General features: G+C 36.3%; 1 protein-coding gene across 7 annotated transcripts in view; it reads right to left on the reverse strand.

The window, feature by feature from the left end:
• Positions 1 to 1,994: 1,994 nt before the first annotated feature.
• IPCEF1 (interaction protein for cytohesin exchange factors 1) overlaps positions 1,995 to 15,087 on the reverse strand; it is a 268,654-nt gene continuing 255,561 nt past the window's right edge. For all 7 annotated transcript variants that reach the window (XM_056818971.1, XM_056818970.1, XM_016428978.2 and 4 more), the window contains one exon: positions 1,995 to 8,755. In XM_056818971.1, coding sequence (XP_056674949.1) covers positions 8,552 to 8,755 — 204 coding nt within the window. In that variant the 3' untranslated portion in view covers positions 1,995 to 8,551. The remainder of the gene's footprint in view (positions 8,756 to 15,087) is intronic.

Raw genomic sequence — 15,087 nt, forward strand, 5'->3', positions numbered from 1 at the left:
GAAAGGAGGGTCAGGGATTGAACCCAGAATATTCCCAATTGCATATCCATAGCTTCTATGAATAGTGGTTAGTCTAATGATAACTGCCATGTTGGGATGATAGCTCAGAAGGGAAGGAGTAAAGAGAAAAACTAGAAGATGGCACAGCTAAAAGAAAGGGCAAATTTAGAGTGAGAGAGTATTGGAAGAAAAGTTGAGACTAGCCTATTATCTTGGCTACTGAAGCAAGGGTGAAATTTGGTCTGTCCTGTCTGTTAAGGGTAAAATTTAGGGTTGAGACTGAATATACTATTTAGGGGTCACCAGGGATTTAAATTCTAAATCCCAATGAAATACTCAAGTCAGAATGTGATTTTATGGTGGTTTATTTACAATAGAAGGAAGAAATTAAGGAGAAAGAGGGAAAGGGTGTAAAGATCTACTCTACCCTGGCTCAGGCCAAGGGAAGTTCAGAGGTCTCTCAACCAAGAGGCCTCTCAGGAAAGCCAAGGGAAAGGGTAGTCAGCCTTATCACTCACCACGTAACCATATAAAAGGAAAGCAGTCTGAGGTCTCACGCTGAGCTCCTCCACGCTCAAGTACCAGGGCCAAGTCTGCAAAAGGTCCCTCTCACAGGAAGTGACATGAAATATAAGAGTAGTTCTTTACATCACTTCCTGTGTCTCACATGTGCCAATGGTGGCTTAAACTCGGTTTAGTACAGCCCAGGGGGTCAGTCAGTTGTCCCCAATTTGTCACTTGCTAGCATACACAGGTCAAAGACCATCCTCCCTATAGTTAATCCTTAAGTGTGGGTGTATACATTCCTTGGTGGCTAAAATTCTAAAGACTAAGCAGGGTGGAGTAAAACTAAAATTCACATGTCACTAAGATCATTTCTGATTATTCCTTTCATACTGGATAATGCAAAACCATCATAACTCTGTGGTATAATGAATTTGGAGTTTAAAAGGCCTGAGTTTTTAATCCCATCTCAAAAACTAAGTATCTATAAAACCCTGTGCAAGTCACTTAATCTCTCAAGGCCTTAGTTTCCATAACTTTAAAATGAAGGGTTAGACTCAATAGCCTCTAAGGTACTATATCTATGATCCTATTATTTGAATAGAATGGAACTTATTTAATGCCTCTTGTTCTCTTGTTACCTTTTTTCTTTATATTTCTATTTTTCACACTTTTTCTTCAGTTTTGCAACATTTTCCCCATTTCTTTGTTTCATCATTAACATGGAGGTTTTCAACAGGATTTTGAAGTTTTCTGGGACTCAATACAATCTAAAAATAAAAATATTTAGATAACTTCCTAAAATCAGAAAATAGGATGAAAAGAAATGTAGATGTAACATGAAATAAGAGGACAGAATCTCAGGGCAAAATATTGAGCTTGAATTCTAACTCTTCTACGTATTCCCCCCCCAGAAATACTGAATGAGTTAATTATGCTCGCCACTGCCTTTTCCCCCATTAGTCAAAAGAGGAAAATTAAGTAGATGAACTCCTTTAGATCTCCTTTAGATCAAATTCCTCTAATCTATATGAACTTTCATTTCAATATTCTAGGTTCCCTTTCATGGAGATAGAGACAGACATACAGATAAGAGACAGAGAAAGAGAGAGATGAGGTCATTTACTAAGTTTATTATATGTTGGGCTTGATATGGTCAAGCATGACCACTTGTTGGAGATATCACAATGGGTATTTATTTATTCATGGAAAGGGATTAAACTAGAGAACTCTCTAATGTCTTTCCAAAACAGGTGTTTTGGGGAGTATCTTATGTTTTAAAAGAACCCACTTTTTTGCTGTGAATTTAAACCTCAAAGTTTAACAGTAGAAAAAATGGGAACATCTAAGAAAGGTTTAAAAAAATAAAGGAATGGTTGGGAAATATGCAATGAAAATTTTATGGCAGAAATATAATGCCTAAGGAATGCTAGGAACTGTTTCCAAGATTCTTGCACATTTGAAAACACGCAAAATTTGAAAAGACAACAGAAAGTTCATTAAAGCTTTATTTGCAGAACAATATGTTAACATGCACCAACAGAATGTGAAACCCAGTGATTATGTGGGGCCCTTCTGTTTTTTTCAGATCAGTGGGAAGCTCACTTCATATCCACAAGAGGTCACTCTAACCTTTGTAGAAGAAAAATCCAGTAAAAAGAGGCAGCCCAGAGCTTGATATTTTTTCCCCAGCAGCAAAGACAGCAGTAGATGAACAATAAGTGTTGTTTTGAGAAATTTCTTGCCATTCCTTCTGTGTTGCTTTACTAAAAGTATTTCTTTTATTCAACATTTTAAAAAGACATTTGGTAATGCAATTTAAAAGCACAAAATGATGCTTCCTATATTTTATTTCAGATCTGGCAATAATGAGAGTACGGAGTATTTCTAGCAACAATTAGGAACAATCAGAAAATAAAGTCAAGACATCCCAACCAGGTGCTTCTAAATATCACATTGCCCACCTACCAAGGACTTCAAGACAGGAAGGGATATCGTCTTGGCTTGTGTCACAGGATGCTTGAAAAATAATTCTCCATAGAGATATGTCTCTATATTGTGGGTGCCATCAGCCTGGAACAGCTTAGTTCTCCTTTTCGCAACAAATGAAGTTGCAAAGTATGAGTAAAGATCATTGTGATACTTGCTAGGCTGTTCGTGTGTGTGAAAGATACCTATTTACACTGAAGACAGGAAAGCCACTTCCTGCCTTACAACAAGAAAGAAAACCCACAGCGTCTCACCATCTTCCACAGCAGAATCTCATTCGTAGAAACCTACAGGTTGTTGGGTTTTGTTGTTGATTTTTACGGTGATGCCTGTGGCTGGACCATCTACTATAATTTCACTGCCTCCACCTGAAGGAGAAGTCTGGCTCTCTGGCAGAATAATTGTTTCTCTGAGCTGTAACTCTGAATCATTGTCTTAGAATGTGAGAGAGATCTCAGAGATCCCTTGCTTTTTAGAGGAAGCCAAGCCTAGAGAGGGTATATGACTTGCACCAAATGACATAGATAATTAGGAGCAAAACTGGGAAAAGAATCTAGGTCTCTTGATTCCCAGTCTAGTGTTCCTTCCTCTCTTTTATGCTACTAAAAGCATGTCACCATTTTTACCTTACTGAAAATCAGTTTCCTCACTTTGGAATGAGAACATATTGGCTGTGCTGATGGATGGATGACATACATGCATAAGAAAGCCCAACTAAAACTTAACAATTGACTCTAATAAGCTTTTATTAAGCACCTATTGTGTTAGTCATGGAAAGAATACCAAGATTGGAGACATAGCCCCTGGCCTCATGGAGCTTACAGACTAGAAGTACTATTTAGTCAGAGAAGAGTACCCTAGCACTTCAGTTAGTGTGAAGTGATCATTTGATCTTTGTTGTCCAGAATTGTAATATGTATGGACCTATATCTTATACAAGTAGTTCTGTGAGGGGGAGTATATTTTATAGATAATTATTGATATTGAGTATGGGGACTTGGTTACATTCGGTCCCTTGAAAATATATAGCACCTATTGAAGTTTGAAGGCTTATTAAACATCTGATTGTCTTATTCATTTTTATAACATTCCTATGAAAATATGGGAACAAGGGAACAGTGTTCATTTTCCTATGGAGAAACTGAGGTTAGGAGTTTGGGCCAAAGTATGTAGTTATTTCTAATTCCCTCTTCATAGAAAAAGTAGGATGCTACCATTTTTTAAAATATGTCTATTATTCAAGGATCTTAAAACACCTAATAAATGGCATAATTTATCTTTACCAATTGAGGGAAACATACTAGTAAGTTAAATGGTTTGTCCTTGATTCATATAATTATTACTAGGGTTGTGAGGGGAAGAGAGGAGGGAACAAGGAATTCCCACTACACTTGGGAAATGGCTTTCTCTACCTTTACAGGTAGAAGGGAATAACTGAGGATGAAACTGTAAGGAATATGAAGTCACAAAAAGGTAAATTTAGAACCAATGTGAGGAAAACCTTCTTAAGAATTAGAACTGCCCTCAAAAATGGAATGGAATGCCTCAAGAGGTGACAGGTTTCTCTTCATTTGGACGGAAGGTTCAACAGAGATTGGATGACCATTTGTAGGGCATGTTATAGTAGAAATAAGTGGGTACATGGGTTGGGCAGAATGGCTTCCAAGAATTTCTATCCTCAAATTTTTTATTCTGTGACTGGACCACTATGATTTTCAAGATGATATTTAAAATTTATGTATATAAAAGCTCTTGTTCTTTAGTTTCTGCTTTTCACAATTTTACATCCAAATTTTGTTCCAAATATCAATACATCCTAGGGCTTCTTAAAACCTTTAGTAATGGTTCTCTAGAGACAGGAGGTCCTAGATTCAAATCTACCTCAGATACTTCCTAGCTGTATGACCCTGGGCAAGTCACTTAACTCCATTGCCTAGTTACCAATTTTCTGCCTTAGAAACAATACATAGCATTGATTCTAATGTGGATGGTAAGTTTTTTTTTTTTAATGGCTCTCTAGGTATTTCATTTTTCTTTGAATTTTTCATTTTCCAAGGTCTAGTTTTCTATGACACATTCAAGAAAAAGGTCTTGTGGAGGACCCAAAGGGTAATTGAAGGGTTTGTTTCAAATGTCAACACCAAAGCACACTTTTCTGAGTGTTCTAGCTCTTACTCTAGTGTATAATACACTGTTGTGAGTTGTAGGATGTTGAGGAAAAGGAGCAAAATACCCTTAAAAGTCACCCTCCATCTTTTAAGATAACTTCATCAGGTCTGGATTTAGGTGTCCCTAAGAGGTTACCTTAGGGTAACCAAAGGGTAACCATCCACCAAGGAAAGGTCAGTACCATGATTATTCTGAATCACCAACTCTTAATGGAGAGGTTAGATGAAACCAGTTTTCTAGATCATCTGAGTGGCTCTGGCTAGTCATGGGGTATATAAGGACCTAATCTCTCAAAATGAGCTTAAATTGATAGGCTTTCATTTATCTTTTAGACCCACAATGTATCTACCTAGAACAAACTTCCACAAACAGTTCTAAATGAAACTGGTGCATTGATGGTACAACCTCAACATCACAGTTTTTGAGGAACCATAAAAATATTCACCAATACCATCTTTCTTTTACATCATGAGGACATTTCCATACCTTCCATAGGAAACTATTTGATGAACCAGAAATAAAACTATTACAAGGACTCTTCTATTTCAGTAATGTAAAATCCCCATTAACTGGGACGAGATGAGTTCTACAATTTAGATCTATATCGAATTTTATCTAGACTTCAAAAAAGATGGGACAATAGTATCCTGGCTTTTATCCAACTCCAGTGTATCTGTAATCTCACTTCTTCAGGTATTCTCTTCAACCATACCCAACCACACTGTAGGTATCTTTGTCTATGTCCTCCCCTAAATGCACTGCGGGAGATCCAAGTTCTGTGCTGAGGATCTTTCTTGTATCCTTCCTAGATTAGAAATTATCAGTGGGAGTACCTGGGCTATCCATTAGTCATTATTTTATGACTAGTTTTTAAATTATCAGATGCTTTTTCTAAAGTTTCCACTGGAACATATCAATGTAAAAAAGTAATGGCTATGGAACAACTCCATTTTACATCAGAAGAAGTTTCTAAACATTAGTAAAGAAATGATGTCCATTGGTAATAATACTGAGAATTGCAACTGATGGCATGAGTTGATTGCTTGGGTCCAGATCCACATCTTTTCCTAATCACCACCAACCTGGTCTACTTAGAGCCAAGGGCAGGTTTAACATGTGAGACTTTAATTTGGGGGAGGGATACTGATAATGACCATCTTGACCCATAATGGAGAATACCAAAATTCTTTATAAAACTGTGTCACAGATGACTTCTGAAAGTCTTTGAAAGGTCTGGCCCTAATGACCCTTTTCTTCTCTTCAGTTTCTATGGTGGCATAAGAGTTTACAGGAAAAGGTCAATGGGACAGCTTCATAGCACTTGTGAAGAGTTCACATTGAGACATGGAAATTTATCTACATTACAGAACAAGCATTTCTCATCCTGGTATCATTTCTATTCCCAAAACTGCGTTACACAAGTGTTTTTCTTTTCCTTTTCATATTGAGATTGCTTCATCCTTAGAGTGGATAGTACTAAACCCCCTGGAACATGGAGCTGATTTTAATTGACTGTATATATGTGTTTAACTGATAGGGGCAGTTTAGGGGCTTCCTTACATTTTTATTATTAAGCTAAATGTTTAGGGTATGAAACAGAGTATACCATTTCAGTGTTTGCTTGATAGAAGACCAAAGTTAGCTGTGGTGAGCAGGGCTCACAATAATTTCCAAGTGAAGTAGCTTCTTTCCTCATCTTGTTCCTCAAACAATTCATCTTTAAAAAGTAGTACTAGAATTTCTAACATATCTTAATCAGAATGCTATTCCAGAATGTTTTATCTATTTGGCATTTGACTTTGTTTTTGCATATACTTAAAAATATATAATTGCCTATATGTATATAATCATATATAATTGTAAAAAAGTGGAATTATGTATGATGTATATTCATAGTTTAATTATATACAAATACATAGTCATAATCATACCAATGAGAGAGAGCCTGATTGAAGGAAGAAGTTCCTTACAATGAAGAAAAATTCAGGTTTCCTTTTTTTGATTGACAAAGTTATATGAAAATATAATGAACTCTAAGAACTCTCTGGCCAAAATTTCCCAATTTAAATGATTGTAAACTAAATTTTGATTTGTTTTACAGTACTAGACAGCTCTCTTCAAATATGTGAAGGGCTGTCAAATGGATGAGGTATTAGGAGTTTTTCTATTTGGTCCCTGAAGTCAAAACCAGGAGAAATAAATGGAAGTTAAAAAGAGATGGACTGCCTGGTGAAAAAGAAAATTTCCTGATGACAAGAACTTATTGGCCATATTATACAAAGAATTCTTATTTAGATATGGGTTTGGACTTGGGTCCCTTCTAATAATAAAGTTCAATGATTCTGTGACTGCCACTATAGGTATAAATGGGGGAAGATAATCAGAGATTAAAGCTAGAAGGGACTTGAGAGATTGTCTGGTCTGCTATTCTTAGCTCTTTTCTATAGATGAGCTAAGGCTAAGAAAGACAAGTAATTTGGCCAAAATTCCAAACCTAAGAAATGTCAGAACCATATCCTGAATCCAGATCTTCTGATTCCCTCTCCAATGTACTTTCCATTATACTATGATGATATAATGGAGGAAGGAGGAACCAAACGACATATTTAGCATGTTCTCATATATATATATATGCTACAGATTTCCTGAAAATACCTCAGACTTCACAGTTGGTGCAGCAGAATGATTGAAAACAACTCACTGTTATCCCCACTTTTTTCTCAAAATAAAAACAAGTCTACTTAGAACATGTAAGCTATTCAATGAGGGGAAAATAGCATGATCTTATTAACACTGGTAATCTAGACTTCTATAAATAGACTTAAATAACAAACATATACATATTTCTATGTACATAGCTATATATTCACATAGGCCATAAAGTGACAGATAACCTTACAAAAATAAAAGCAACTATGAATTAGCTCAAATTTCTTTTAATTCCTTTGAATAAAGAAATTGAAAAACTTCAGGTGCCAAAAATATCCTCTCTCTTTGGGAACCCAGGGCACTTGGATACAAATACAAATCCTGTAGTTGAACCATAGTCAGTTCTACAGGCAGCAGACATAGCTTTCTCAATGCATGGGTAAGTCCTGTAGTTGATGAAAAAAGTCAGAAAACAGACGTCCCCAAGCCACACAAGCAACATCTCTCCATGTGCCGTAGGATTCCCCCAACCAGTGTGAAATTTGAAAATGTCAAGTAGTCCTTTGAGTCCACAAATGATAGAACATTTCTCCCATGGATAGCTCTCTTCTGAGTCTTTTTTTTTAATGCCAATGTATTCTCTTTAAGTGGATGTGGAAATGAGATTGGCAATCTGCTTCCCCAAAGACAAGATTCTGAATTAAACAACAGCAACAACAAAATCATTTATATTGTATTCCTCCCATCCAAAAGTGACATAGGGAAGATGGCGATCCAGCCAGGTAGACCATGTGTGATTTTCTTTTACATTTTCTTCCTCTGTGTTACCAAGGGATTGAATCATGAAACTGAAAATCACTTGTGAGTGAATCCCTTCTCTGTTCCACAGATTGGTGTTCTATGCTCCTTAAAAGCAGATCATATCATATGAATCTCATCTGGGCTGCTGCCCTCCCTCCACTTCCTTACCTCTCATAGCACCTCATATATAACAAATCCTCAATATGAATATACCTGAATTTAACTGTTCGACTCATCAAATGGATGGATACACTGTCATTTGAACTAGGAATTTCATGCATTAGCTAATTTGCTTCCACTGAAGTCACCTTATCAGGCCAGATCTGAGGCTCTGGGGACTAGTTTTTAGGTATCCTTTTAAGGAAAAATGTAAGACTTTGTAGCAGCTTAAAGGGTTGCTTGGGATAAAATAAGGTAGGGAGAGAGTTCTGGCTTGATGTCAAATAGAACTTTCCACACGAGTAAAGGAAGGTTGTCCCTCCGGTTCCAGATAAAGCCCTTCAGTGGCAATCTTTGCACTCTGCTGCTGATAGATCTCCTGAACCAACAAGCTGTTTGTGCTCTTCCATTCTCTATACTTCTTTGCCGTCAACTTTGGATCCTCCAGCAACTGGTTAATCATGGCTAAATCATGTTCTTTACACTGGCAAAAGAGAAAACAATTAAAAATGTAGTCATATTTCCATGTGATCCAAAGAGCCACTATCAGTCCTTTGAACAATAATATTATCCTTTACTGTCAGTCAACTAGCATTCATTAAGTGCTTACTATATACCAAACACTGTGCTAAGTGCTAAGGATAAAATGAAAAGGCAAAAATATTTGCTGCCTTCAAAGAACTCACATTTTAATTGGGGAGGAAACATGAAGAGGACTCCATATATCAAAAATATTTACAAAGTAGGGGCAGGTACTAGTGAATAGTGAATAGCAAACTAAGCTTGAAGATGCGAGGTCCTGGGTTCAAATCTCACCTCAGACACTTTATAACTTGTGTGACTCTAGGCAAATCTTTTAACTCCAGTTACCCAGCTCTTACCATTCTTATGCCTTGGAACTGATAATATTTACTGATTCTAAGATAAAAGGTAAGAGTTGCTTGCTTATTTTGTTGTTGTTGTTTTAAGATATATATGGAGTAGATGGAAAGTAATCTCAGAGTTCAAGGCATTGTCATCTGGGAACCTGGGAAAGGCCTCATTCAGAAAGTGGAATTTGAGCTGAATCTTGAAGGAAGTTGGGGAAATTAAAGACAAATATGAGGAGGGAGTAGCCCAGGCAAACTCATGGAGAAAGGAGATAGAGTATTTACTTGTAAAGAATAGGCAATAGGGGGTTTAAGTGACCCTGGGTACGTCACTTAACCCCCATGCCTAGCCCTTGATACTCTTCTACCTTGGAACCAATTGATTCTAAGATGGAAGGTAACAGTTAAAAAAAAGGAAGGAAAATATTGGGTTGGGGGTGGTCTTGGTCATCTCCCATGTTCTAGACTGCAGACTCTTTCATTTCATCTCTAAGTCTTCTATAGGGACATGGGAACAATAGTAGTGGAAGATTTGCAATGAGAAGGAATCTTAGAGATTATTATGTCTACTTCTCTTATTTACAGATTAGAAAATTGGGTCCCAGATGTGAGTGCCCTCCTTATGCCCCAATATTATGTACTTTTTACTTGTTTTATATTTGCCTATTTATATGCATGTTATCTCCCACATAAGACTGGGAAATCTTTAACATCAGGGTTAGATTCCTCACTGTCTTTTTATCCACAGCACAGAATGCAGTGCCTGATTAATTCCTTAATAATTGTATTTTGGTTAACTGATTGACTAATTAAATGACTAGCCCAAATTCATATGAGTAGAATGTAGTACAACTTACTCAAGGTTTAAACTTACGATTCAGAAATAGACCATTGTACCACAATACTTCCCAACAAATGTTCACTGAATTAAACTAAATTGTGTTTCTGGGACCTAGATCTTAAATTTAAAAGAACTTTTCTTCCATTAACATTAACAGTGCATTCTAATCTCACCATGATATCAATAAATCAATAAAATGTATTAAATGCCTACTATGTGCCAGGCACTTTACAATGTTCATATTTCTATTGCTTAGAGATTTTAATGCTTTATTCTTGAAATATCTAGTGTTTAGGGTGATATTTTCAAAATAAATAGTTTTTATTTTTTAAAGCATTCAACTCAACCCTAAATACAACTACTGAATTGGGGGAGAATTCTTTTCTGTTGGGTTCAAAACTCACCCTCATCTTTCATTTAAACAATTTCTACCACATTTGTCTCATTTCTGGGTTTCCTCTTTTATAAGCAGAAAGAGAAATGGGGTAATAATTAAAGAAATGAATGAAACTAGTATTTTGGGCTCCCCTCCTAAAATATCAAAATCCCCCTTAAGGGCTGATAGTATTTATGGAATGATTGTGTGAATGTATAATACTAAGATCAAGATAACTGAATAAATGTGTTGCGTTTTTGGGTTTTTTTAATCACTACTCTGAATGTTGTGCCTGATTTTCTTGCAAGAAGGAATTGTAGTAGGGTGTTCAGAGCTAAGGAGAAGAAATGTTTTATTTTTGTTTTGGGAGACATATATCCAACCTCTAACTGGACTCAAGATCTAAGTTTTTCTACTATTGAGTACTAACAGTCAAGAATGCTTTATTTCCTGATAAATATAAATTTAAACTTTAAATAAATAAATGGGTGATCATGCTGCTAGTAGTGAGAGTTTCAATAAGTCCTGCAATGATTACATTGACTAATAAGATGGACAAATCATTGGTGAGTTTAAAACTAAAAAAAAGCCTTCACTAAAATTTAGGAAATATGGAATAGATCCAAGAATGCCTGAGGATTTATATTTGGTACCTCATAGAAATATATTTAAGTTCTTCCAACTTACTTTAAGAGCTTATTTTCCCGTTTGTATTCAGCACAGGGGTTTGTTTTTATTTCTGGAATGTGCTGATAGGTAATAATGATCTATTGCTTTAAGCATTCTCCTTGTTTCTTCATGAAACCCTCTGCTGTGTTTGACTTGTCCACACCCAATTTGCACATTCTAAAGACTATAACAATTATCTACTTCATAGAGTCTTTCTATATTACTTAATGGATTATTATGCAAAAAAAAATTTTCTAATAATGTTGTACTTCTTCTGATGAGCCTATCCTTACAGTGGCAATATGAACCTCCTCTTCCCACTGCAGATGTAATCTGCTATTGAGAGTTCCATATTCTATCACAGAAGCCTTTCTAACTCAGTGGAAATGTATACTATCGGCATTGCCTATGAGAACCGAGTCATCTGCCATCACAATAACGTATTAGAAGAGGAATTCCTTGTTCACTGATGTAAAGCAATGAAAGCTAAAGTCTGTCTTGTGCTATAAGTTTTTGTAAGCCATTATGCTTTAGTTTTCATGCCATGAGCCCTCCTGCCTAATGAATAAGAATCGGAGGGTTAGCATCTATCCAGTTGTAACCAAGCAAGCTCAGTTACATGCATTCTTCTTGTCTATATTGCCTGTGGTAGCTTTGGAAATAGGCTCACATATACTCATGTAGAGTGGGGGATGAACTCACTTTATACTGAGTCAAAAGAATGGGAATGGAGGCAGAAGCAATAATAGAGTATGGATTGCTAAATAATTTGAATGTCTTTTTCAAGGAAGTCTTCTGATGACCAGGATTGGACCCGAGTCCTTTAGAGGACTAAAGAAGATAGTTATCTACAGGAAATAATTATCCCAATAGAGGACAATGACTATATTGTCACACCCCAGAAAGAGTTAGTTCTGAAGGAAGAAAGTATCCATGAAGCAGAGAAGAGAATATACTCTAGGCATGGAAGATGGACAGTATATAGACAAGGAAACAAGTGAGAGTAGCATGTATAAAGAACAGAGATAAAGCTAATTTGGCTAGATCAGAAAGATTAGAAGGAGAAGAACTCAATAATAAGGCAACAAACATAGGTTGGAGCCAGATTGTGGAGGGCTTTAAAAACCAGAATAATATGCATTTAGACCTAAGGCAATAGGGAAGCACTGGAGTTTAATGATTAAGGAAGTGAGGGGGTCAGATCTGTATGTAAGGAAAATTACTTTGGCATTTATAGAATAAAGTAGAGGGAAAATTTGATCCAGGAAACAGTTCAAAAACCATTACAATAATTTCGATGAGAAATAATAAGAACCTGAATTATGGTGGTGGCAAGGGTTTGCTGGAGTCTGCTAATATGAGCTCATTGTTGTTAAATTTTGAGTGTAAGGGGTTACATATTATAAACTGGTGAGAACTATAAATTATGGCTTGATTTATTTTTTTACTGAGTCTAAATTTAGAAAGTGTTGATAATCCAGATTAAACTTAAACATGTGTCATTCATATTGGTTTTAGCAGAACAGCCATAGATGGTAGATAAACAAAGAGAGGAAGATATGCCCAGAGAAGTTATGGAGATAGAAACACCAAGATTTCTCAACTGATTAGTCTTGTGGGATGAAGGTGATTGAGGAGATTAAAATTAAAATAACACCCAAGTGGTAATTCTGGGTAATTGGAAATTATGGCCTTGGCAAAAATTGAGAAGAGATGAGTTTTGAGAAAAGATTTAACAGTTCTGTTCTGGACATGTTGAGTTTAAGTCTTCTCTGAGACATCTAGTATGAAATGGCCACTGGCAGTTAGTGATATTGGGGAATTGTGGAGGAATTTATAGATCTGATAATTACCTGCAGAGAAATTATAATTAAACCCATGAAAGCTGATGAAGTCACTATGGCTAATATTCAAAGTGAGGGAAAGGCATAACATGGATAATAAGTCAGCAAAGAAGTGATAACACAAGGAGGAGGAGGAAAAAATGCTATGAAAGCTCATAGAAAAGACAATATCCAATAGGAAAGTGTCAAATGCAATAGACAAGTCAGGGGGAATGAGAACTGAAAAAAAGGCTATAGATTTGGCAACTAAGAAATCATTTGTTAACTTTGGACAGAACGACTTCAGTTGAGCCAAAAGTTTAGAAGCCAAATTACAAAGGAAGAAGGAGAGAATAAAAGAAAAGGAAATAGAATTAATGAATATAGTTTTTTTCTTACAGTTTAGCAGATAACAGAAGGAAATATTATAGAATAATAACTTGAGGAGATAGCAAGAGCTAATGAAGGGTTTTTTGTTTGTTTTTTAAGGATGGGAGCATCCCAGGAATATTTAACAACAGTAAGGAAGGAATTAGGAGATAAGAAAAGATTAAACATTGAGGAAGGATATGTTTTGGGGTGTGGAATATGCTAGAGAAGAATGAAGGAGATGAAATCTAGGACACATGTTAAAGTGTTGACCTTGGAAAATAGTGCCACTTAATTATTGAAGATGGAATAAAGGAGAAGAAATGAGCCATGAAGTCAAATGAGTTTAGGCAACAAGGAAAGAAATGGTAAATGGCCTCAATTGTCTCAATAAAATAAGAGATGAAAGCTTTATATGAGAGGGAGAAAAAAAAGGAAAGGGAGTAGAAGTTTTGGAGATAAAGTGAAGGTTTGGAATAGTATCTTTGGAAAATAAGATAGGGAATCAATTAAGTAGGAATAAAAAATTCTCCTACTCTCCTACAAATGAGTGAGCACTCATTTGAGGCTGTGGGTACCCAGTTGAAGCTGGAGAATGTAAAGTTATAGTGCACTCAGTCAGCATTGTTGTGTGACTTCTTACAAGTCTACAGGAGGAAGGGAAGTAGAAGGTGAGACTAATCTAGGGCATGATTTAGCAAGGAGTGAATCATTCCTTCATTTTAGAGAAAATGAATATCAAGCTCTTAATCTAAACAAAACCCCACAAAGCTACCTTCTTTCCTACTCTCACTACAAAGGGAAACGATTCCAAATAAATTTTGGGAGATGATTTAATCTTTTGTTGACTAAAATGGAAAGCCCCTAAGCCCCTCACTGAGCCCCTCACTCTGCTGTTTCATGTCATCCTACTGCTGCAATACTTCCTGGTAGCCCACTCATGATGCATGATGCTAAAACAGGTTGAAAAATAGAAATAAACAAGCTGATCTATCAAAGCTTTCCAGAGTTGAAATGTTTTCTTTCACTCCAGGGAGTGTTTTCCAAGACTCCCTGTCCATGGTATGATGCTAAGGTGGAAGCAGGATGTCATTGCTATTAAGAACCATTTTAGTTACAGGAGAGCCCAAAATAACTACAGTACATCCTGTACATTGTTGAGCATATCATGAAAACATCTGCTTCTCCATGATCACACAAATACACGTTTCACTGTCCTACTTTCATTCAGATCCCCAGCTTTAAGCAATTTCAATTGGAAGTCACCTAGTTGGCAAATCCTTTAAAATAAAAGACACCAATCTGACCATGGTTAGAACATAGCAGATATATAGGTTCAGTTACTTCCCTTAGGTTTTTCACCCCTACTGACATGTGAAATAATTAACATGGCATCCTTTGGTTGATCAGTCAATATGCCACAGATTCTAACTCATTTATTTTTGTTTTGTTTAGTTTTGATTTGACTGTGATTTTGTAGACATAAAGAACACACAGAGGAACTTCCCATAGCAGTATAGATTAGAATCTTCTCTACAACTTAGAATTTGAGATAGTTGCCTGGGTCCTAGGAAAGTTAAGTGATTTGCTGAGGGGGACCCAGTCAATATGTATCAGGGACATCTCTCTGTCCATTACACCATGCTGCCAATCTCTTAATTTATTTACAAATCTAATGTTGTTCTTTATCTTACTAGATAGGAAGTAGCTAGGTGGCTCAGTGAATACAGCACAGGGCCAAACTTACTAGTTGTATGACCCTGAGCAAGTCACTTAACTTCTATCTGCTTTAGTCCATTGGAGAAGTAAATGGCAAACTACTCCATAATCTTTGCCAAGAAAACTCTATGGACTAGTATGGTCCACAGA

Source organism: Monodelphis domestica, chromosome 2, assembly GCF_027887165.1.
Source record: "Monodelphis domestica isolate mMonDom1 chromosome 2, mMonDom1.pri, whole genome shotgun sequence".
NCBI classification, from domain to species: Eukaryota; Metazoa; Chordata; class Mammalia; order Didelphimorphia; family Didelphidae; genus Monodelphis; species Monodelphis domestica.